Here is a 24270-nt window from a genome sequence, read left to right as displayed (position 1 = left end):
AAATTAAATGAATGGGAGCTGTTTGCTTGGTTTTTTATTTGTTGGGGTGTTTGTGGTTTTTTTTTACTTTTTGCTCTATTGACAGGTTTCTACTGTACTGGCAGAGAACAATTGCTTTTGCCCTAGCTGTTTTTTACCAATCTCTTAGCGTGCCTTTGATATATCCTGTCTTGTACTGATTCTCCTTTTAGTTTAATCAGTTCAACTTTTCTTCCTTTCCTTAAAAAAGAAAGAGAGTCTCTAAAATGAACTTTCAAGTTTGTCTTAAGGGTTGTTCTTAGGTGAAGCACTTTACTTAAGCTCATAATTTAGTTTACTCATTGAAGATATTACCCATTTAAGACACGGCACATCTTGTGCAGCATTTGTAGAAACACCAAAAAGTGGAATATTCAAAATAAGGAAAGACAACTGAATAAATACACTTATCTTTCTTTAATTTTGTTTTCCTTGTATCATTTACCACGTTTGCGTTTTCAGCTCTGAGGAGATGATAAACCAGGAGTATCAGCACACAGTTGAACTTGATTGGATTATGGCGTTAATATTTTACTTTGAATCAACAGAGCCAATGTAACAGTGTATGTAGGATTCGCCCACTCCAGTTATGAAGTATAATACATTAATTGAAACAGTATTCATTGGCTGTCTTGGTTGCTCTCAACTATGTGTACAAAATTCGTACTTGTCAGTGACCCCTTTAAATAAGAATACCTTGCTTTTTCACTGTACATATGTTTTTGTTTGCATATTGCTTTGTTAAATTTTAACATTAGGCTGGAGTTTTCCAAGGGAGGGGCAAAGCTTTTGTAAGACAATGGACCTAGAACTGGAAATGGACAGCTAGTATCGTTATACTTCTTTCTGAAGGCATTGGGAAAGATAGTTTTCCCCTACCTACAAGATCTAAATAAGTTTTCATGGGAGGGGAAAAAAATCATCTTGCACTTTTGCATTGTGAGAGATTATCATTAAAAATCTATTGATATCATAGAGTCATAGTATGGCAGGGGTTGGAATGGACCTTTAGAGATCATGTAGTCCAACCCCTGTGCTAAAGCAGGTCCACCTAGATCAGGTCACACAGGAACGTGTCCAGATGGGTCTTGTGGTAAAATCAGAAAAAAAAAGAAATTCTTGGTTTTGGGGAATATGATGGTGATATTGTCATACGCGTTAGGAATATAGGCTCTTGCTTTCTGAGGTAGTTGACAGGGATACAGAGAGCAGTGAAATAATTTTGTATCTGGTAATAAGTGCTTATGTTATATATAACGTCTAGCTCAATGGTGCACAGTAATCAAACTATCCGATTCTAGGAAATGCATCCTGAAATACTTACATTGCCAACTTTCACTTCTTCTTCTATCCTACCCTCTCCCCCTTTTCACATACTGCATCTTTTTATATGCTTCTGTCCTGTCTTCTGCTTCTTTGTATGATTCATCAGGAATCAACAGAAGTGAGAATTCAATTGTGGCATTTGAACTGTTACCACACCCCTTCCAGAGGTGGCCAAGTGAGATATGTGCCAGTTTAGAGAAAGAGGAGCATGTATTTTTGCTTAGCAAAGGTGCTAGAAGCTATTGGCTTCAAAGATATCTTTAACTTGAACCACGATAGTGAGTGTTACCTATCAGGATCAAAATGATAGAGGTGGTTGTAAGCTGCTTGGGGACCTGGTAGGATTTTACTGACACCCAGATAGTTTTGTGTACTTTACTGTATGTGCTTTGGGAAGTCATATGAGCTTGACACTTTAGAAAAATCTGTGGAGGATAACTGCAATAGAATTAGCAACAGAATACAAGCCATCCCTGTGTCAGTGATGTCTCAAGTACTTGAATAAACTTTCTTTTGGAACTTATGTTTGGATCACTGTTAAGCTGTGGTCTTTGATTTCATCCTTGAATCATCTACCTCTAGAGGTAGATAAATTAAATAATTTTTGTTTCAATTACTTCATTTTTTTAAAAAATACTTGTGTAAACTACTGGTTATGTCATTACTCTTTACCTTTTGCAAGTGGTTAATCCTTTAGTTGAAGGATTGTGGTGTAATCCAGTTTTAGGTTTCTGATCTTCCTTGTTCACCTATTTTGTTTCTCTCTACTGAATGTTTTTAGCCAATTTGATACTTTTCAATTTTGGAAGTTGTGTTATAAGAATGTTTAAATATGAAATTCTCTCTCAAAAATAAAGATCAAATTAAGGTTGCTTGTATGTCATGAATTCACTCTCTTTTATGTGAATAAGTTCTTTATTGCAGTCTGTGAGGTTTTTTCCCAGTTTTTTTTTTTTAATAGAAATAGACATTCTCTGTGAAATCTTGTGAGGAATCAGAAGAAACATTGCAAAGATGATCTTGTAATACGAAGATCAATACAACAAGCACTCAAGAGCTTGCTTTATTGCTCCTAAAAGTGTATAAATGCATAGAAAACGTCACTTTAATAGAATCATAGAATGGTTTGGGTTGGAAAGGACCTTAAAGACCATTTAGTTCTACCCCCTCCTGCCATGGGCACCTACCACTAGACTAGATTGCTCCAAGCCCCATCCAACCTGGCCTTGAGCACTTGGAGGTTTGGAGGTTATTGTGGGAGTGAGTAGCCACCTTAGCTTGTATTTTTAGTTAAAGGAACTGGCTGAGACACTGAAAGCAAACCTGAGTATGTGGTTAGAAGAATGATGTTCCTGATTCATAGTAAGAAAAAAAGGCAAAAATAATAATGGTATTGACTTTAGATATGAATTTGTCAGCATAGCTGGAGATCTGTAAGTAAAGGACTCCTGAGAATTAAGTGTTGAAAGGCTACAAATTGCTAGAAGAAAATGCTCTGTTACAGTAGCAAGCTGTCTCAATATGGAAAAAGTACACAAAAAATAGTAAAAGTCAGTATGACTACAGAGGAGCTGTTCAGTGACTTGAAGACTGAAAAGACTTTGTAGAAAATATAAAAGTGAAAAGAAATAATAACTACTAAGGCTCAATATGGAAGAAAGGCACAAACATTTAAGTGAAATTGCCCATGGTTCATTGTTTGAAATTAACAGATTTGAAAAAGATCAAGTAAGGTTTTTATTAATCACTAGAAAGATGAAGAAAGGAATGAGCCCGTGAATACAGAAGGAAAGTGAAGAATATATAACACAGATGTTTAACAAAAAACCATGCCAAATGAAACAAATTCAGTACCTTTTAGACATTAGGTATTATGTCATTGCACCAGGATTGCACTGTGTGGGCTGGTTTGGAATTTGTTTTTGTTTGTGTAAGTGTTTAATCAACTGAATCATGAGATTTTTTTGACAATTATTTGAGTTTGCGAATGATAAATACTATTTCTACTTTTCTAATGGCATGTGAAAAGGTGACTTCTGGATATCACTGGACCAAACAGTCTCTGATACCTATAGGATATAATAGACATTTTACTTGTGTTCCTTCTCTTACTGTGAAAGAGAAGCTGTAGCTGTATTTTGACTGTGCAAATATTTTTGACTTGCACTAGTGTGACACTTGAATAAGCACACAAGAAAAACGTTTAAATCAGTGGATTTTTTTTTAATTATTATTAGCGTAAAGACCACTTCTCAAGGGATCACAGTTGAAGTTTGATTGTAGAAAAACTACTGTTGTTTCAACTATGTGTCTGATTAAGAGAGAGTATTTCCTTCTGTCAAGCTGAGTGGACCTACCAATGGGTGTTTTGATGGCAATCTGCAATGACTTGAAAGAATTACATGTTTAGTTCAGTAAAGATCAGTGGAGACAAGTAAGTTGGGTACAGAAAGAATTCTTTTATTTATTTAGTGAAGAATAAGAAATTGAGATAATTTATTCAACTTGCCTGAATCTCTTACTGTGAAGAAAATTATTCCAACTATAAATGCCAGTGATAGACTGATGTGGAAAATGTTTTTAATTGCGAGAATACTTTAAGATTTTTTGATCTATCCATATGTTAAGACTATGGAGAGGTTGACTTCCCTGAGGTATCACCAAGTCCCAAGTTTAAAAGATTCTACAAATGAGAGAGTTAAAGTTGTCAGAAAAGTGTTAGTCTATTTTACTTTGTCCTGCTATGTATGTTGCTGCTAATTCTCAAGAATTTTCTGCCAAAAAACCATTTTCCTGTATTCACATCTAAGTACAGGGAAGGCTTTTCTCTCTCTGAAACTACTCCTTTTAAATGCTTAATTTCAGAAACAGTTGTAGTATGCCTTTTGTAATCAACATGTGTGGGCTTGGGGTATCACAGTCATGTTTTTTTTAAAAGTATGTAACTGCATTATCTTTACGCTAAGAGTGGATGTTTCTGGATTTGTGCATGATACTACAGTAGTCTTTGGACTTAGTGTTACTGTGAGAGAGTTAATGTTCTTTGTAACCTCTTTGGTGGGCTAGTACCAATGTTGCTAAACGTCCAAGAAGAATTAATTTCAAGTTGTTACATTTAAACTTTAGATGTTTTCTGAATTACTTTGTAGCTCACATCCTAATTAAACTGCATGAATCTGGACTTCAAGGGCTTTACTTAAGAGACTTATTTATTTTTTTAAACTAGATCTGGCTCCTGATAATCCAGTTTTGTGTGTTGATGAGACACTTTAAGTTGTTGTAAAAGAGGAGGAAAAAAAAAGGCCTTCATAATATCTTTTCAGAGCACATGATGTGAGGTGCAAGGATAGTCTGATTAAATTTCTTCAACCTTGAGAAGGCAAAGGAAAGATCCTACTCATGCCTAATGGGAGGATTTTGGGGAAAACAGAGCCACAGTGGGAAGAAAAGCCAACAAATTGGAAGTTGAAATATTCCAGTAAGATAAAAAGAAGGATTTTTTACCATGAAGGTAGTCAGGCAGTGGAAGGCATTGACTGGAGAATTATAGTTCAGACATTTTTCTAAGTATGTTATCCCCTTTCTTAAACCAGTTTGTTATTATTTGAATGGATTCTGGTTAGTAGGCCATAATGCCCTCAATGATTATGTTCCAGTTTACTATATACTACTCTTGAGCATCTTCTGTAATAGATCTATAGGCAACTATTTGTTAATTTGTACAGAAGTAATTGAATTGATGCTCGACAGAATAAAAAAAAATTTGAAAATACCCATTGAAAACCTATTAAAGATACCCAACTATGTCTTCAGATAGATGTGATTAACTTGCATGACATGGTTAATGTAATAGTATTGTAAAATAGGATATTTTATTATTCTAGTTGGAAAAAACCCAAAGAAGAGTTTGTGTTCCCAAAAGTATCACATCTTAAATGTATATCAGTTGGTGCAATAGAAGTAATTCTCTTTGTGTAAAGACTTTGCTTTACATCTATCCATAGTGACTAGAGTAATATTTAAGAAATCTTTAAAAGCTCTTTTTCCACCTTGAGCTAACACTTTCAGAGTTTCTGTCACTATAGAAACTGGAGACATCTAGGGATTTATAATAAAATGGTATTTTTTTGTCCTTAAATTTCAAGGGAAGTTATCTAAGATAGTATGACTGGAGAGAAGAAAAATGAAATGGTTCTGTGCCCTCTTTTTAGCAGTTGTTGGTCTTCTGTCCTGATTGCTTGCAACTGAGCAGTAAGATCCTCTTCATTTGGGGGATGGTGGAGTTTTTTTAATTCCCCCCACTCCTTTTCCTGACATTACCCTTAAGTGCAGCTTTGTTGAGACAGAGACTCGTATGTGTAGGATAATAGACATGTTATACAATATTTGGAACGTTTCTCTGAATGGGATTTCTTGACTTTTGCATCCCTTCCCTCCCTTTCAAGTGTGGAGCTGTGCCTAGGAACTAAGCCTTCAAACCATATATTTCTCAAGATGAATGTATGTGAGGTAATTTTCACTAAGAGATTGATAGAAGTTCACTAGTAGGCGATAAACCTTAAAATTGTTGGCAGGAAAAAAGAGAGCAAGAAATGAGAAAGCCTTGAACTTTCCCTTATCTAGATGGCTTGGAAATGACAGAACACATTGCATAACTGTTTATATGGAGAAAATACACTCTGAAAACAATGCAAATGATAGCACTTGACAAAGATTACATTTCCCTTGCTCCATAGATTGTAAGAAACAATTCTAGTAGTAGTTATAGCAGCGACTGGTTGCAGTTACTGATTTATCGAGTCAAAATAGGTAAGAATTGCCTGAGCTACTGGGGCAATACTTTTCTAAATACTATGAGTCTATAGGTTCTAAGACATACTTACTATAAAGTTATAAAATAGTTTGTGTTCTGCGAGTCACATAGTCTTTTTTTGATTTTGTGTGCTATCCTCTGGGATGACTTAGAACAAGGCAAAGGCTTGCCCAGACAACAGATAGAAGTGTCTTTAATTGGAGAAGAGGGAGTTGTGCTGTTAAAATCTTGGAGAATTAATTGTGAATCTGATACTATCAGGGGAATATAAAATATTCACTGCTAGACATAGAGATCTGACTGATACCTTTGTAATATGACAAAATCCTGGATACTTCTGTGTTTCATAATGCAACAGTTCATCACTTAACAGCATTGCAAATCTAAGTGTTATTGCATTTTACCTAAAAAGTACTTTTAAGACCTGTGACTTTTTTTGGCCTGTGACTTTTCTATTAAATTTCTAGGATTTTCAAATAAAACTCCTTTTATCTTTCAGTAATTGATGAAACATACTTTAATGTGCATGTTTGTGGTTGACCTTAATTTAATATTTCAAATATTATATACATTTTTTTTTTGTAGAAACGATTACAAAAAGAACTATTGGCATTGCAAAATGATCCACCTCCTGGAATGACTCTAAATGAAAAGAGTGTGCAAAATTCAATTACGCAGTAAGTATATGTGCCGTTTTATTTTTGCTATCAAGCTGAAAAGTGTAAGTAATGAGAATTTCTCTACATGAGACTTTACCACTTATTTGAAGTAACATCCTGACTTTTTGGTTTTAGTCTAGGGAGTGAAATATTGTTCTACTTAATGAGGATATTACAGTACTGTGCTAGATACTCTCAGAAACTAGATAGTGGATTCATTAACTTTTTATTAGGCATTTTACTGTCTAACAAAATGTCAGTTGGTAAAAGCTTCTGTATATTTTAAAATAAAATAAGTCTTTCACAGTTACTGTCCTCTGAAATGCCTCTAGATTTATTGTAATAATGGAGTAGCTGGTTTAGAGTTTCTACATTATTTGTGTTGAGTGTATTTTGTAGCTATTAATTTCCATTACCTTCTTTAAAACAGGTGGAGAAAGCTTCTTAAAGAGCAAAGTTATCTAAGGACATTTTCTGTGTACTTTCCTCCCTGCTGTAGTCTTTTTCTGTGATTAGTGAAATGGAAAGAGAAACATAGTTAAATATTCTGTGTTCTGCCTATTGAAATGGACAGCAGTTGTTCCTGGTAATATTTGAGACTATTGTTTTAATAATCTGAAATACAAAAGAGTTAGACTATGTTGACATTTCTTTTATATAATTGTCTTAGTTTAATTTTAGAGAAATATTAAAATTTTCTTAGTAGATGTAAACATTTGTGAGAGTATGAATCCCAGTCTATGGTATTGATTCATGGATCAATTTCAAAACACAACAGAAAGTTGACTTCTGATGTTGCTTCAAGTCTGTGTTTTTGGTGGTGACATGCAGACCATGTTACATGAGGCTTTTCTGAGCCTTGTATATACTAAGTTCAAGCATTGCTATTTAAGTAATGCAGATTTTTATGATAGTTCATGCAGATGAATATGATTCAAACATTTAAATAGCACTTTCCAGACTTTGGTACAAATAACAATAAACAGCTGTACAACTGCTGAATTACAGTTTGCGCTTATTGCTTTATGCTAGCTTTTCTTTGGGAAGCAAAACACATTTGCTGAAAAAAGGACTCAATCTGATACTGCAAGTGGTTGAAAAGGAGGAAGAAAATCTGATGGTTTTTTTTTTTTTTGTTCATAGATTTGCTTTTTTTTTGATGTCTCTGTTCCCAGAGTACTACCTCATATTTTTTTTTCTACAGTGTACAATTTCTGTACCTTTCAATACCTTGCAAATAAAAGCTTCCCATTTACTATCCTGCTAGGTTTTGGAATTGTCACTGTTCAAGAAGCTTCTTGTCACAAGTAACGTATTTTTTCTCGTTGAGGGTTTTTGGTGCCAAGTAACACGTTCTGAGTTCATGAATCAGGTTACATTTTGAACTGGTGCAATAAAGGTTTGTGTAGCTGCACAAGCTTGGGTTTGAAAGACATTGAATAAAATAATTGGATCCCATGATATAACTGGGTTATTTGAAACCTTAAGCTATCCTCTATTTTAAATACACAAGGATTAGAAACTTGAGACAGCTAAGCCGTAAAGCACACAGGAAAGATGGGTTCTAGTGATTCCTTGACCGTAAAAGGAGCAACATCCAGGCAGAGTTATCTGCTACTTAGCAAATGAAACTATTTTAAAAACTTGAAAGTGATCTCAAGGACTGATAAATCTGAAGAGTATTTGTGAACCATGTGTATAAATGTAGAAGCAGAAAGCATAAGAGGAGATAAGTGGTCTGGAGTGCAGATAGGTTAAATCAGAGGAATCTTCACAAAATTAAAATATGGCGCACTAGTACAGCCATCACTACCTACTGCTGAAGATTAATTCCTCCTGAAGTGTGTGACAGCTAGCAGTTCAGCAGAGAAGCAATATTTCTTTTTAAAAAAAAGGATTAATGGAGGAGAAGATAAAAATTGTGTGTCACTTAAATGTATGAGGAGAGTGTATATGACAGGAGGATGGAGCAGTTGGGAATAAGACCATCAGGAGGCCCAGCTAGAGGAGATGCCAACTTCTCTGAAGTCAGTACTGTCTGAAAAATCTCAGCTGCCTCAGTTGTGTCTGATGTAAATCTTAACTGAGCATTTTGGTAATCTTGCTGAATCTGTACCTTATTGTATTGCTCAAATGTGTAAAACTCAGTCAAGGGTGGAAGACAAGAATTGGGAAGTGATGCTGCAAAGGATGGTATTAAGTCATCAATATAGAACAAGAAATTGACAAAAATTAGATGGCAGAGTCTTGCGATGTGAGTTGAACAATATGAAAACCATCTATTTTGACTATTTTGAAAAAAAATCCCAACAACCCAACCCAAACAGCAACAAAAACCCCATATCTGACACTATGCTGCTGCCAATTTCACCTGTCAGTTACTTCCATGTTATACTGAGGTATTATCTTTATCACAGTTGCAAATCACCCTTTTGTATTGTTTTTTTTTTTAATTTTCTATAACCTTTTCCTTTTAACTTTTCCAATTTTGGTTCCATTTCCTACCAGGTTGTATACCATTTAATTTCACAGTTTTTCACAGATGTAAGTACAAGGGGATCATTGCCTTTTCTCCTTGGAAATTGTATTTATATTAATAAACTTAAATGGTGATTCCCCTGATAGAGAAGTACAACAGCATGCAAGAGAATGTGTACCAGTTTGCTTCCTTTTCACAATGCACAATATTGTGTTGTTTTTTTTTTTTCCCCCATTCCTCAGGTGGATTGTAGACATGGAAGGTGCTCCAGGAACACTATATGAAGGGGAGAAATTTCAGCTTCTATTTAAGTTCAGTAGTCGGTATCCTTTTGATTCGCCTCAGGTAAGTGCTTTCTTCCTTCTTCTTTAATGCCAGCTTTAGGTTATGGCTGGATGTCAAAGGCGGTGAATGTAGATATCATCCACATGTCTTTATGTGAGGTTTAGTTACTTTTATTTGTATTAAACACATTGTGCAGGTGCCTTTTCTTTTAAATATGGCTGTGCAATGAGGTGAAATGCTGTGATAGTCTGCTTGGTTTCATAGGAGATGAAAGAGCGGTGTAAACTGGAGGCTTCTTTGAGGTTGATATTCCTATCATATGAAGGCAACACAGGGTACAGTACTAGGATGATTGATCCCCTTTTTTTGCAGTGCAGGAGTAAACAAACTGCTGCTTTGACCCCTCTCTTTTTGCTTCCAACTTTTTATTTTCTGTTTTTAAGCCTTTTGCATCTTCTCTGTTGCTGTTGTTAATGCAGGTGAAGTACTGTGCTTGTGGTAGGGCTTCTCATAGATGTATGACATCTTTACCTTGTCTTTATGTTTGCAGAGGCCTGCAAATGTAGCAGTTACAACTGAGATGTGAGATTCTGTTTTGCTTTCATGGCAACATAAAGAGCTGAAGGGGCAGCAATACTACTAGGCTGCAGAATGAGCTCTGTATATCCATCTCTCTGTTAGATGAGGGAAATGTTACAAAACACTGTAACACTGCCTGGTAAATAGTAGTATTCAACTGTTCTGACTATTCTCCCGTTTTCTGAAAAATGAAGAAAAAAAGCAAGAATGCTCTAATTCTTGCCTGTCTGTTTCAGCTCAAAATTCCAAGAATGATCTCTGGCACTTTTCTCATTGTTGAAACTGAAGCATGGAGCTGTGAGAGACACTTAAACCATAAATGTTACATAGTATTTTTAGATACTACTACTAGAAACCAGAATGCTGACTTTTTAGTCTTGAGTTTTAAGGTGCAAATTGTCCACTTGTACTTCTGCATTTCATCAGGCTTGCAGTGAACTACTCATAGGTGATGCATAAGAGAGTAGCCAGTTTGATTTGGTTCCAAGTAGGTACTGTTTGTACATATTACCCAACCTATGTTTTGTAAAACAGCAAATTAGATCCATACATGTACAATGACTTTTAGCACAGAAAACAGTTAAGAATTTAATTACTGGGTACTTGATTGTTGTAGATTTCTGGAGTTTCTGTTATAAAAATGCTACTGTGCAGTAAGTTTGTTCTATACTGCAAACCTCGATCGTAATTCTTGTTTGTGCAAATCTGCTTCCTGTGAACTGGCAGTTTACACTTTTGCTGCTTAATCACTTGTGTTTTTCTGCTTTTAAATGTATGTCGCTTATCACAGTGTGCATGCTTTTACTTAGCTTGTGTGGGTTTCCTGTAAAAGGAAGACATTAGTTAGAAATTAAATATGTTACTGGATTATGAAGGTAAGCTCTCCAATGCTGAAGAAATATCAGATTAATGACCTATGAAAGATCATTCTGAATCCATTTTTTTTTTGCTGCCTTAGAAACATATCTGCCATTTAGGTGAATCTCTCTTCATCCTACAGTTTCCTGTAGGATGAAGGTGTTGCTTCTTTCTTGTAGTCAGTGGTGAGGTTGTGTACATGTACATATATATCCATATAACTTTGGAAACACATCTGTCTTATGGTTGTGAGTCGTGGAGTTTTATTATGTCATTGCATAAAAGCTGTCAGTGGTTATGTCAACCAAGGAGCTAAGGAGGATAATGCTGCTACTTTTACTCTTTTTCCATTGATCCTGAGCCAACTATGTATTTGACAAATAGTTGTCCAAATTGCTTTTCTAACCTTTTTTTATCTATGGTGTTATCTTTTTCTGGAGAGGAGTTAAGGTTCTAAATGCTGTTCTCCCATATTTGTCCATGTCAAATTAAAATATACTCTGTTTGAAATAATGATGTAAAAATATTTCCTGTATGGTAACATACTTCAGTTGTACAAGTCCTTTATTTTACAGGTAATAGGATTGACACATTTTACTCTTTATGCTGGAACCCAAACGAGTCATGCAGAACTTAATTTGTAGTGTGTCCAGGGTTATAGAAATATAAATTTGTGAATCTCATTGTGTTTCTGTCATGGTTTAACCCCAGACAGTAAGTAAGCACCGTGCAGCCACTTGCTAACTCCTTTCCTCCCCACCCCAGTGTGATGGAGAGGAGAATCAGGAAAAAAAAGTGAAACTCCTAGGTTGAGATGAGAACAGTTTAACAATTGAAATAAAAAAAATATAGCAATGATAATAATAATTGCAATGAAAAGAAGGTAACAAAACGGGAATGAAATAACACCCAAGAAAAGACAAGTAATGCCCAATGTAATGCCTGAGTAGCAACCTGTCTGTCCCCACCAGCTTCCCCCAGATTATATATAGGGCATGACATCATATGGTATGGAATAGCTCTTTGGCTAGTTTGGATTAGCTGTACTGTCTGTGCCTCCCTCTCAGCTTCTTGTGCACCTCCAGCCTTCTTGCTGGCAGGACAGTGTGAGAAGCAGAAAAGACCCTGACTCTGTGCAAGCATTGCTCAGCAGTAACTAAAACATTCCTGTGTTATCAAGGCTGTTTCAGCACAAATCCAAAACACAGCTCTGTAACAGTTACTAGGAAGAAAGTTAACCCTGTCTCAGTCAAAACCAGGACAGTTTCCTGGTGTATAACATTGTCTTATGATATCATTAAAATCCAGTGTTCTGGCATGGCAGCTGTATTCCTTAGGGCATGAAAGACTGAGGCTGCAAGATACAAAAAGTTTAGTTTGATCTCTTTACACTGTTACCTTTCCATTTTTTGAAGCTGTACTAATATTATGAAAACACTTACATTTAATCATTTATTTGACTTCATCTTTGCTAGCTATTTAGACTTCCATTGTTTAATTTACATTTCAATTAATGGCTTCCAAAATGAATGAAGCTAATGTGATAATACGTATTGTTTAGTGTAAATGAAAATGACAGATCCACTGAGAGTCATAGAATCATTTTGGTTGGAAAAGACCTTTAAGATCAAGTCCAACCTCTAAGCTAACACTGCCAAGCCCACCACTAAACCATGTCTCTCAGCACCTCAGCTATGCACATTTAAATGTCTTCAGGGATAGTGACTCTACCACCTCCCCTGGCAGCTGCTTCCAGTGTTTAACAAACCTTTCAGTGAAGTTTTTCCTAATCTTCAATGTAAACTTCCTTTGGTGCAGTTTGAGGCCACTGCCTCTTGTTCTATCACTGACTCCCACCTCACTGCAACCTCCTTTCCTTATTTCTTAAATAAGAAATTACTGTTTTTTTTTTTTCCCAAAAGTAGTACAGGCTTATTTACAATACAAGCAATAAACTACAATTATGTTTGTTCTTTTTTTTAGGTCATGTTTACTGGAGACAATATTCCTGTTCATCCTCATGTTTATAGCAATGGTCATATCTGTTTATCCATTCTAACAGAAGATTGGTCTCCAGCTCTCTCAGTGCAATCTGTTTGTCTTAGCATTATTAGCATGCTTTCTAGCTGCAAAGAAAAGGTATGGGCTTTTTTAGCACTGTTGGAGTAGAATAAGTAAAAGTTAACAGTTTTTTACTTTAAAAATATGAGGTTTTCAGTTCCCAAATTCTAAAAGAGGCAAAACTACCATATCTACATTTCTACTACTGAAAAAATGCTAAGCTAGAACTGCAAAATAGTGCAGTAAGTACTTTGTCACTATTTTCCTGATAATCTGCTCATATGTCATTACTGAAAAAGAGAAGTAAATGGTACCTTTCTGGCTATACTAATTGGAAGTCAACGATGTTTAAGGACAATTCTTTATAAATTGGTTCTGTCTCTAAAGGCATTGCAAAATGACTAATGAAATGTCTTCAGTGCAGATGTTTGTAAGGCTTTGCAGCTGTACTATTTCAGTGATCTTGATCATTTTCATTTCAGGAAATGGTGCTAAGCTGCTTTTTTGGTCATAGATAGTGACACTGATACCTTAGACCATTTTTGTGAAGAGACTACCCTTTTACTCTGACCATTTCTTTCGCAGTGGGAATGTTTGTGGAAATTAGATGTGGTCAGAGCTTGTACATCTGTGCTATCCAAACATGCCTATTTATGTCACATCCCAATCTCTCCTAGTCATGTGTATGTGGTAGAAAAACACCCCCGAAATGGCTCTGTATTGTATCCTATGACCTTAGTTTTATGCAAAAATGACACTTGTGAAGAAAGCTGAAGAATCTGAAGTGTTGATCAGATATAGACATTGAAGTTCATTTTTTTTCAACTATTCCAAGCTGAGACTTATGGGTGTGAGTTGGATCTAATATATCAGAATTAGATTCCAAACTGCAAAGGAATTCTGTTTGGGTTTTTTTGAACAACAGCTGTTCCTTCCTTGTGGTCTGTTTTAATTTACTGCTCCACCAATCTATCTCCAAACTGCTTGGTATTTTTCATTGAGTTTTTTTTGCTTGGAGTATTTTTACCTGGATCCTTAAGATGTCTAGCCCTGCCAGATACCTAATTTTCCCTGCATTCACATAAGCTTGTTAAATAGGTCATGTATTACAATGTGAGGATTGTTTGATTATTTGTAGGTGTTTTCTTCTGTTGCAGAGGCGACCTCCAGATAACTCGTTTTATGTAAGAACATGTAACAAGAATCCAAAGAAAACAAAATGGTGGTATCATGGTAAGTATTTAACTAAGACCAGGAATTTTCAAGTTTTTTTTCCAGGCTGAAGGGAATAACAATGCAAGAAAGTAGGATAACTGCATTCAAAGCCTTAAACTCTTTTTTAATCTCAAAAAGTTTTTAAAATCTTGTTTCCAAAATATTCTGATATGATTTTCTTTTTAACATAACATTTTAATTATTTCCAGTGGAAATTTAAACACATTTATATGTTTTAAGTGATAAGATTGAATTTGAATGAAAGTTTCAAAGGGTATTAGTCCATGGTATGGTATTAGACCAATGATATTTGAATGTAAATGGTATTAGTCCATGACAAGTCTTAAATTTGAGGTTGGAGAAGGTCCGTAATGAAACTAGGTTTAGCTCAAAACCCACATTGTTTGTTGTCAGTAACACTTTAAGAACTTTTATAATGATTAAAAGATGCCTGTATGTTCATAGACAGCTGTGTGTTTTACTAGATTTCCCCTGTGATTGGAATTTGCAATGAGGGACAGTTGGCTTACTTGAAGGCTCTTAACAACTAATAGTCAACAATATAGTAATAAGATTTTACATGTAGGTGATGAAAAAACTGTCCTAAAATTGCTATGTATAGTACTAGAGTGCGGTGCTGGTGATGAATACTTTTGATTTGGGCTTTTTGGCTTTATTTTTCTCTTTCTTTGTGTTCTCTGTTTGGCTTTATGCTGTGTAGTTTCTTTCTTCTGCCTCAACATTTGTCATCCTCTACCCAGAGCTGGGGTTGCCTGATTGTACTTGTCTTGTCCACTCCATTGGTGAGGAAAGAGGGAAGGAGAGGTTAGAGATGGACTATGCTTTTTTTCACTCTTGTTGGCCAATACTGTCTCTGCTTTCGTTAGGAAAATAGAGTACAAATGATGGTTATTGGAAGCCTGTGTCTTTTGGGAAGGGATATGTTAGAGCAGATAACACTATATGCTAGGGTGGTGCAGGAGGAGTTGATTCCATCATTACCGTTCACTGAAGGCTCCACCATAAGACATCCTCTCATTTTTTTTAGTGCCTCTCAACCCAAGACATGTTCTGTCTCTGTGTGAAATGAGTCCAGGTATTTTGAGACAGCAGAAATTAATGACTTGAGAGGCAAATGCCAGAGCCTTTACTCAGATTCTTAAAAGCCAGTGAGTGTCTTAGAAGAAAAACCTCAGAGTTTCATAGTACTGAGCCCCAAGTGTCTTTGATATATGGCAGTGTCATGGAAAGATCATAATTTCTCATAATCATAGAATGGTATGGTAGGGGTTGGAAGGGACCTTTAGAGACCATCTCGTCCAACTCCCAATAATAATACTCTTAATAGTGTCTCCAAAACAAGGTGACTTCAATTACAGTAAGACGAGTGCTGTATATCATGGGATTAAGAGGTATTGAAGAAACTCAGGACTGTTTATCATGTGGTGGTACATTATGTTGTTTTTAAAATTGACTCCAAGAATATTAGTCCTATTATCCACGAGACTGGGTTTTTCACCATCACCAGATCATTCAGCAGTCACTTCCTCTGCTCTTTTTCGTTTTGCACCCTGGTAACGTGTTTGGTGCTTCTACATTTCTAGGTTTGCTTTCTCTTTATTGGCAAATTTGGAAGTGCTTTTGTTAATTTTATTTTCACTGGCTAGTTATTTTTAAAGAGCATCAAGTAAAAAAGTTTGATTTGTTGGCTTTATCTTGTAATTCAAATATGTTCCATCTAGTTTGAATTTGTACTAGTCTCATTTGACTCAGGACTGAAGTGTATCAAAGAACAGTCTGCAGATACTACTTTTATTTCTTATTCATTAAATTAAATTTGAGTTAAGTAAAAATAAGTATAAAAAAAAAAGTGAGTTATCTGACTATGAAAGTTGCTATATAATTGTGACTCAAAATCATCAAGCTGCTTATAGTTGACTGAACAAGTATCTTACCTTGAAGTAATTATGCAATGTCTCTTTTCTGGAAGTCAGAAAACTCTACCCCTTCCCATATTTGGAGCAACCTAAAAACCAACCTGAGGCAAGCGAATGCAAGTCCTTCATTTAAATAATTCATACAGTTTTGGTTCTCAGTATTTTCATTTGTTTTTAATCTTCCTTTTTAAGTACTATTACGAAGGAGGTCATTATTAAAAGTTCACTGAGCTTCCTCTCCCATGAAATTCTTACATTAAAAAAAAAAATCATACCCGATATTCATTGGACAAATTTGTCTTTGATGCTCGAGAGTTTTTCCTTCAAAGTTGTGTGTCACTTGTTCCTTTCTCAGTTACAAATAATTAATTTGTTCTTCTGAGGACATGAAACGACTGCTGAGATATGATATTTAAATTTCCTGTGTTTTCTTAATGGGTTTAAAGAAGTGATGAGTTGTGCTAAAATGGGATATGTAGTTTGCCTGCTAATTTCAACGTCCTCTCTTGGGAAAAGAACTGTCTTCAACATTATTTACACCTGAAAAGATTTATAAGCCCTTGGAGAAGGCGATTCTGCTCCTACTTCAACTAAATGTCACATATCTAATCTTGTGGTTAAATCCCTTCGGGCTGGGTAAATCAGAAAGCAATCCCAACCAAGAAAGAAAACCAGCTGTCCAAGGATAACCACTGCGTGAAATGAATGCCAGTGCTAATACACAGACATTGGAGGGAGACGTAGAGTGGTGCTGCCCTTTCTGTTGTCACTTAGCCATTGAACTGGGTTAGCTTTAGTGAGAAATTGGATCCCTGTGTTTTGAAGAGAAAGGACAAAGACTGTTGTCACTTTTAATGTATGTATGCATTTGAAGGATTTTTTTTTTTTTTTTCAATTTAGACTGAAATTCAACATGAAATTCAGAGTGGATCATGTTCTGTTAAAGACAGAGGAGGATCTTCCAAATACAGTTTTCTTAGGCATCCAGACTGGAGTCAGTTTAATAAAGCTATTGCCTGGCATTGGTGTTATCAGAAAGTACTTTTTTTGTGGAAAAAAGAGGACAATGGTGTTTATTGTCAGCCAACACCTCCTTACTGCTTTTGGGTTTGTTTATATTGGGTTTTTGCCCTTTTTAGTGTAGAAAGTGTTTTCTTTTGTATTTGGCCTAAGCTTTTAGCACACAGTTTAAATACTGCTACAGTCTCTTGCATCCTTTTCCATTCTCTTTTTTATGTACTGTACCCTACTACCAAAGTGAAGAAGTTTTTTTATCTGTAATAGTATTGAAAACGTAATGTTTTCTAGTGAGAATGTGGAATTGTTTGTTGATACTTTTTACATACTAAATGTGTAAACAGTAAAATTATTGTTTGAGGCTATGTTTTCTAGGTGTGCAAGGTTAGAAGTACATTAAAAATAACTAGATGGTAAGTTTGCTTTCTGTTAGCAAGCATAGTATTTACTGTTAACAGATACAAATACACTGGGTGTTAATGTGTGGAAGAGAAAGCTTGAGAGAACTTCTGCAGACAAATATTTAGTATTGAGCATAATGCGGTAAAGATTTGGCATAGAATGCACTCTTTGGTTATATGTTCTGTCCTATCACAGTATATAAAATGTAGTCAATGTAAGTTATTTTCACACTTAGGATTATAGTAGTAACCCATTATTTCTGCATAATTGACAGCTTTAGTTCTTGTTGATTCCTGGGAAAGATATAAATGTACATGCATGTGTATCTAGATTTAATGTGTGTGTGTGTGTGTATGTGTGTATAGATATATATATATAAAAGGGGTTGAGAATGTCTCAGGACAAGTTCACTCTGCCAACTCTTATCTGTATATATTCCCTGTACAAGAATTTGTCAATTTGATAACAGGTGTGGACCTGCTGTTAAGCATATTTGGTCTTTAATTTTACTGATGAGTGGCTTTCTAAATATCAAGTGTGGAAATTAAGGACCTTTTAATGGAATATTTGCCAATACTAATGCTGTGCTTGGGGATGTATGTGTACTTTGGGAGTTTTACATCTGGTAGTCGCTTCTTTTTATCTGGAGTTATTATTGAAGAAAACAGCAGAATTTTTCAGTGAGTGTATTTCCACTGCATGTTACTGTCTATGCTAGGAATTGTTTCTGCATACAGCACCTTGCTAATTTGAACTTCGAATGTCTATATATTTTCCATAAATACTCTTCTTTTATTTTTAAAGATGACACATGTTGATGCCACCATTTTGTGATCCTCGTAGCAGAAGATAGTCCTACTGAGAAAATGAGCACTTTGATCATTCAGTCTTTGAACTTTAACCTTTGACTGGAAGTGACCTATAGGCAATGAAGACTACTTCCTTTGACTGCATTTTTACTAGTGTGCATTCTGGGCGCATGTTGATCGCTGGTTCAATCCATGCAACTGACATGCTTTTATTAGTCATACAGTATTAATGCAGGTGTCCAGAAATGTCAGAATAATTCCATTATTTTTATTTTAAGCTTTTGGAAGAATTCCAGGTCTTCAGATATTGTGCAATAACACTGAGCTCCTTGGCGGTTTTGGTGCAGCCATTGCCGGCAATGGACATTGTACCAGGGAAAGGTTTTGCTCCTGCCACACAAAAGATTGATGTATGACAGAGCTTACGAAAGCTTCAAATATATTTGGATTATAAGCAAGGGATCTACCCTTACTTTAAAAGCCACCCCATTCTTTTATATTTGGATTCTATGCACTGTGATCACAAAACTAGCAGCATGAGTTAACATGCTTAGCTGAAGGACTGTAATAAGACCATTACATATTTATTAAATTATCTGCTGTCAAATTGTTTTGACGTGGAAGGTTTTTCAAGTGACATTGTCAGAGAGGTACAATGTTATCCCTATGGTGAAATAAAACTACTTTTTGTATATAATTATTCATATCTCTGAAGCAAAGGTATGAGTAATTTAGGGTATGAGTGATTTAATCCAGAATTTATTTTGGAGATAGGAGAGGATGGCAGTGATATAACTGAACTTGCTGCAGTCCGTGATTGGGCTTGTAACTTGTACTTTAGAGCTTTTTCCAAATAGATTGCACACTGTTATTTCCTGCTAGCCATCAGCATGAGCCCTACTGCTTACACCAATATTTCATTTATTTATGTGTTTGAAAGCAATCCATATAACATTTTTTGTTTGCATTCACTGTTTCTTTTGTTGTATGTCATGTTTGAATGTTACAAAACTACTTTGATTGAAAAGCTTTGTCAGAAGATATTTTCATGTAAATTATTTCTTTATCTTGTAAGCATCATCTTGTCTTTTAATCCTGTACTATAAAAAGGAAAAAAAAATACATTTTTGACAGAGGCATAATGTTTTGACAAAAAAGTGTGGACCTTCTTATTTAAGTTCAGACTAAAGTATATTTTCTTAACTTGCTTGTCCCATGCAGTCATACCAATTTTTTTCCAGGCTTTTAGTTCACCAAAACAGGGGAAAAAGCCTAAAATCAGATTGACGTTTTTCTATGGAGCAACATTTATTGAAATGATAGTTGTTCTCACCACTCTGTAATATTTTGATACTGGAATTAGGTTGTCTTTTTAGGAAGCACTTTTATAAACTTAATACCTTTACACATATGCAAAATTTCTATAACTTTGTTTTTAATGTTGCCTTATTATTGCACTCAAAAAAATCAAGCAATTAATGCATGAATGTCTAAGTCAAGTAATTACTTGATTTCAAACCAAACAAAAGCCAAAAAACCCCGCCCCAAGACAATTTGATTACTACAATAACAAATAGAAAATTGGCTGAAATTCTGATTTTTTTTTTTCTTACTGCTGTATGATAACCGACAAGTTTTATAGCCTTGTACATACTTCTCTGTTACCTAATGTTTAAAACATTTTTAAAAAACAGTATAGGTGCTTAACTCAGGGTGGATAGAGTTCAGATAGATATGCTTCAGAGAAGTATTTTATACAGCAGCTGAGTTATGGATGTTGCCAGTGAAGTGAGGCTACAGTATACTTCAGGAACTGCTATTTTTTCTACTGTATTGAAAATATCTCTTGGCCTTTTAAAACTCAATGGTAAAACCTAGCTTTGGATATAAATTTGGTGTGTGTATATATTTTCACAGTGAGCCTTTAAAACATATAATTCAATTTCTCTTAATAGCCAAAAATAATCATTTTAGGCAAATTAAGTAGTTCTGCTCCTAACTTTTTGTTTAGCAAAATATTATTGTTGTGAGTTAATCAAACTGGTTATTGTTGGAAATGGTTCATATGAAAGAGCAGTAATCTGATGTTTAATCTGTATATTCACATGAACTGCTCTGTATTGATTGAAATGATTGATGCATCTTTGAGAAATTAATATATGAATGGTTCACATAATGGATCTTATAAAACAGTCCACGGGAAAGTGACCTCATTGTGACAGAAGGTAATGTCTCTGAAGAAATGGTTCAAGTACACGTTCTCAGATTCATCTTTTTCATGTGATGACTTGCCATACTACAATACATGGTTTCAGAGAAGCTTTATGACATACTCTATGTGTTTTGTTGAAGGTGGGCGTTGTAGTGCAAAGCATTATACATTTTATTGACCTGTGCTATCACATTTACTACAGTGAAGTTAAATAACCAAATTTGTGCTGCTCTTTAATTACCGCCCCCATAATAGATCAAAAAAATGCAAGGTAGATTGGAAGAGAATGTACCTCAGGTCTTTTGAGTTTACAGTAGAAATGCCTCCATGGGTTCTCTTGTAGATCTGTGGGTGAGTTCACCTACATACGGAAGGCCAAGATGAAGCCTATATACCACTGAAGCCCTCAAAATAATGCAACTATTCTGACAATGCGATGTATGCCCTGAAATAGGGCTTCAATTAGATGAAGGTGGTGCCATCCTTTCTGTAGGGTGACACTGTGTATGTAACTTTGTTTCATTTGGAATTTCTCACATGAAATAGTTACAGAATTGGCTTGAAATGATCTTGCTTTTATTTTGTGTCAATGTTCATGTTGTTAAACATCTTGTTTTGTGTTTAGTGTCTTTATACTATAACACAATAAATTCGTGTTTTAAAATAGCTCACTACCCTTGAATGGAAATACGTGTGGACCTTTTCATGGTGGAATGCAGAAGCACTGTTCCTTACATTCAGCTGCTCTTGAGACAAAACTGTCAGTAATTCCAGAATGCTGTGATGGATATCAAGGGAGGAATTTGAGTAATAGCAAGGTGTTCCCACTCTTTTCCAGAAGATATCTGTTGTAACAGCTGAAATAGTTTCTTATTAAAAAAAATCACTAAGATACAGTGCTTCATTTCTCATAGATGATCAAATAGTTACTTATCATGGTTCTTGGCCATTTGACAAACTTCAGATATTGAATGGGGAGTTTCAGATGCAGGATTCATGTTTGCTTGCAGTGGTGGGAAGAGAGTTTCTATTACTTTGATAGCACGTCAGGACTGTTAAATGAAACTTGCTGCTTCATATAAATAACTGCTTTCAGTTTTGTACAATTTTTTTTATCAAGAGATGATGGCTTGTGTTTTGGAAAAAGGCAATTTCTTCATACTTAAACCTATTTTTGTGGAAAATATGTTTTTCAAGTTGTATATCATATGTCATGAATACTGTTCTGTATGTTTGATTTTTTTAGTTAGTCTTTTATTTGAAAGTCTGACAAAATATCATTCACATCTCAGGTTTAAAGGTACGATCTAAGGAGACTATCAAATTCCCATGTCAGTAATTAAATTTTAAAGAACACATTGAATAAATGTCTGTCAGGAAAGATTTAAATATAATTGGTAATATGACTTTTCAATCCTGTTTTTTGTTTAATGTATATGTAAATATTTATTAAAATGTATTGTGTTTAAAAACAAAGGGGGGAAAAAAGATGTGTGTCACTCATGTTTCTTAGGACATGTCCTGTCAATATTAAAAGTTTTACAGTAGTGCATCCATATGACTTCTAGCTTTTTTGGGCGGAAGCCAGTATATTTTTTGCCTACTCTCGTAAGGCAGTTCAGCATTATGTTGTGCTTGTACACTCACAAATCCCGATTGTTCTACAAAAATACATTTGAATGAATGTGCTTTTAAAAGGTCTTTTTAGTGTGATATTCTATAGGAGCTCTTAAGGTGTGACTGAGATTGGATTAGCTAGATAGATCTGAGTAAGTTAGATTGTGTTTGACCCTATTCGGTTTACATACATGCTATCTGCAAGCATGGCTTTGTCTTTCAAAGTGTCGTTTTTCTCTTTGACTTCTGCTGATGAAAAATCTGCTTACAAGAGACTCCATCATTCTGGAATGGGAATCCAGTGAAGAACTGAAAATCATAAAAATGGCATTAAAGAAGGATGTTACAATCTCAAATCCTGTAACACTGACCACAGTTGCTTCCTTTATGTATGTCTGTCTTTTGGTATTTCAAATCTCCATGATAAGACCTGAAGACCTCTTGACTTCAGCAGGTGGGAATCTGTTCTCTTGGAGCCCTTTGGAATGCTTTCTGCCAAGTAGAATAGTATCATAGAATGGTTTGGGTTGGAAGAGACCTTACAGATCATGTAGTTCCAAGCACCCTGCCATGGGCAGGGGGTAGGCCAGTAAGTCAGGATTAAATCTGTTCAGATGAATGTTCCAGGCCCTTTCTTTTCCTAGGACTAAAGTGTTGTCTGGATGGTGCTAAGTCAATCCTTAAAGATAAAAATCAAGCAGGCTTCCTGCTATTCAATGCCTCCTGACAGTTGACTGCTACTGACAGTTTACTCCTACTCCTTCATTTCTATTGTCAGTTCACTTTCCTACTTTGCTTTCCTATCTAGCTTTATTGTCTGAGTCTGTGCTGAGATGATTTGTCATGTTAAACCAGTAGGAAATGAATGATTTTCACCAAAAAGTGAAAATCTTCTCAATTAGCAAATTGAATGTGTGCTACATAGTCAACAGTTTCAGTGCTAGTGCAAGAAATGGAAAGGATTGTGCAGCTGGGATTTGGGAGGTGATGGCTGAAACCTGATTTGTATCTTTAGACTTTTCTGCATAGTGTAAAGTACTAGAAATGTTATTTTGTGCATAAGCTGCGTTACGTGCTATGAGAAGCCTGAGAGCTGGAGGTCTGGACTGCCTATGACAGTCTATGGCAGGGGATTCTTCTATCTAGTAGTACTCTTACTCTTTTCTAGTAAAAATTCAGAAGCTATTCCAAACCATTTAAGTGATCTATTACTTCTCCATTCAGATGCCGTCATTTTTTGTGCTCAGGAGATGTTTGGCTGGGATTTTTCTTTCTCTCTTTAGGTTTGGTGATTTTTTTTTTTTTCAAAATAGCAAGGCTGCTGGCATTGCTCTGTGTGGATATCTTTGCTTTAAGTTTTTGTTAGATCAACATCATAAAACCTTAATCAAACATAAAGTTACAGATTTAGTGAAGCTGCTCAGAAAAAAGCCAGTTAATTTCCCAAAGGAAGACAATCATTATGTTACACACCAAATGTTCTTGTGACTAAGCAGAAAAACACACATGCACTATGCCTTGTCTTCCCTTTCTTCTGAAGATCTTGTTCAAAGACAAATGGAATCTGGTGGTTTTGATACCAATTTATTATTTGTACTGGATCAGTAAGGAGTATGTGACAGCTGTCATTCCGACAGGTGACAAAGGACACATAAATCTTGACTATCTCTTACTTTCTAAACTGTCCTTATGTCTGCAGAAAACATTGGCAGGTATATTTCACATGCACAAAATAAAGTATATCTTCAATAAATTGTCTGCACCCAATAAATAAAGATCCGTACTCTGAAAGTAGCAGTGTAGAAACTATACGACACTAACTAAACAAGTCAAGAAGACTGATAAAGCATCCAGTCTCCAGATTAAGATTACATTGAGCTTAAAGTCTTGATTTGCCTAAGGATTTGAGTTTATGGAGGGGAAAAAGAAACTGAAGGCATCACCTTGCACTCATGTGTGTTTATCACACTGAGTTTTGGACTA

The 24270-nt window shown here is 35.3% G+C and overlaps 1 protein-coding gene across 2 annotated transcripts in view; it reads left to right on the top strand.

Moving 5' to 3' along the window:
- The window catches only part of UBE2W (ubiquitin conjugating enzyme E2 W), a 31396-nt gene extending 9174 nt beyond the window's left edge, over positions 1–22222 (top strand). Inside the window, exons 2-6 of one of the 2 annotated variants that reach the window (XR_009818658.1) lie at positions 6743–6834; positions 9538–9640; positions 13001–13156; positions 14217–14311; positions 18454–22222. Coding sequence is in view for 1 of the 2 variants with exons in the window: in XM_061995527.1 (XP_061851511.1) it covers positions 6743–6834; positions 9538–9640; positions 13001–13156; positions 14236–14311; positions 18454–18467 (441 nt within the window). In the remaining variant the exon portion in view is untranslated. The remainder of the gene's footprint in view (positions 1–6742; positions 6835–9537; positions 9641–13000; positions 13157–14216; positions 14312–18453) is intronic. The other variant, XM_061995527.1, reaches the window with a different exon arrangement.
- Positions 22223–24270: the final 2048 nt, after the last annotated feature.

This window comes from Colius striatus, chromosome 4 (assembly GCF_028858725.1).
Source record: "Colius striatus isolate bColStr4 chromosome 4, bColStr4.1.hap1, whole genome shotgun sequence".
NCBI classification, from domain to species: domain Eukaryota; kingdom Metazoa; phylum Chordata; class Aves; order Coliiformes; family Coliidae; genus Colius; species Colius striatus.
Note: the sequence above shows the minus strand (reverse complement) of the source record. Positions and strands in the feature narration are given on the sequence as shown.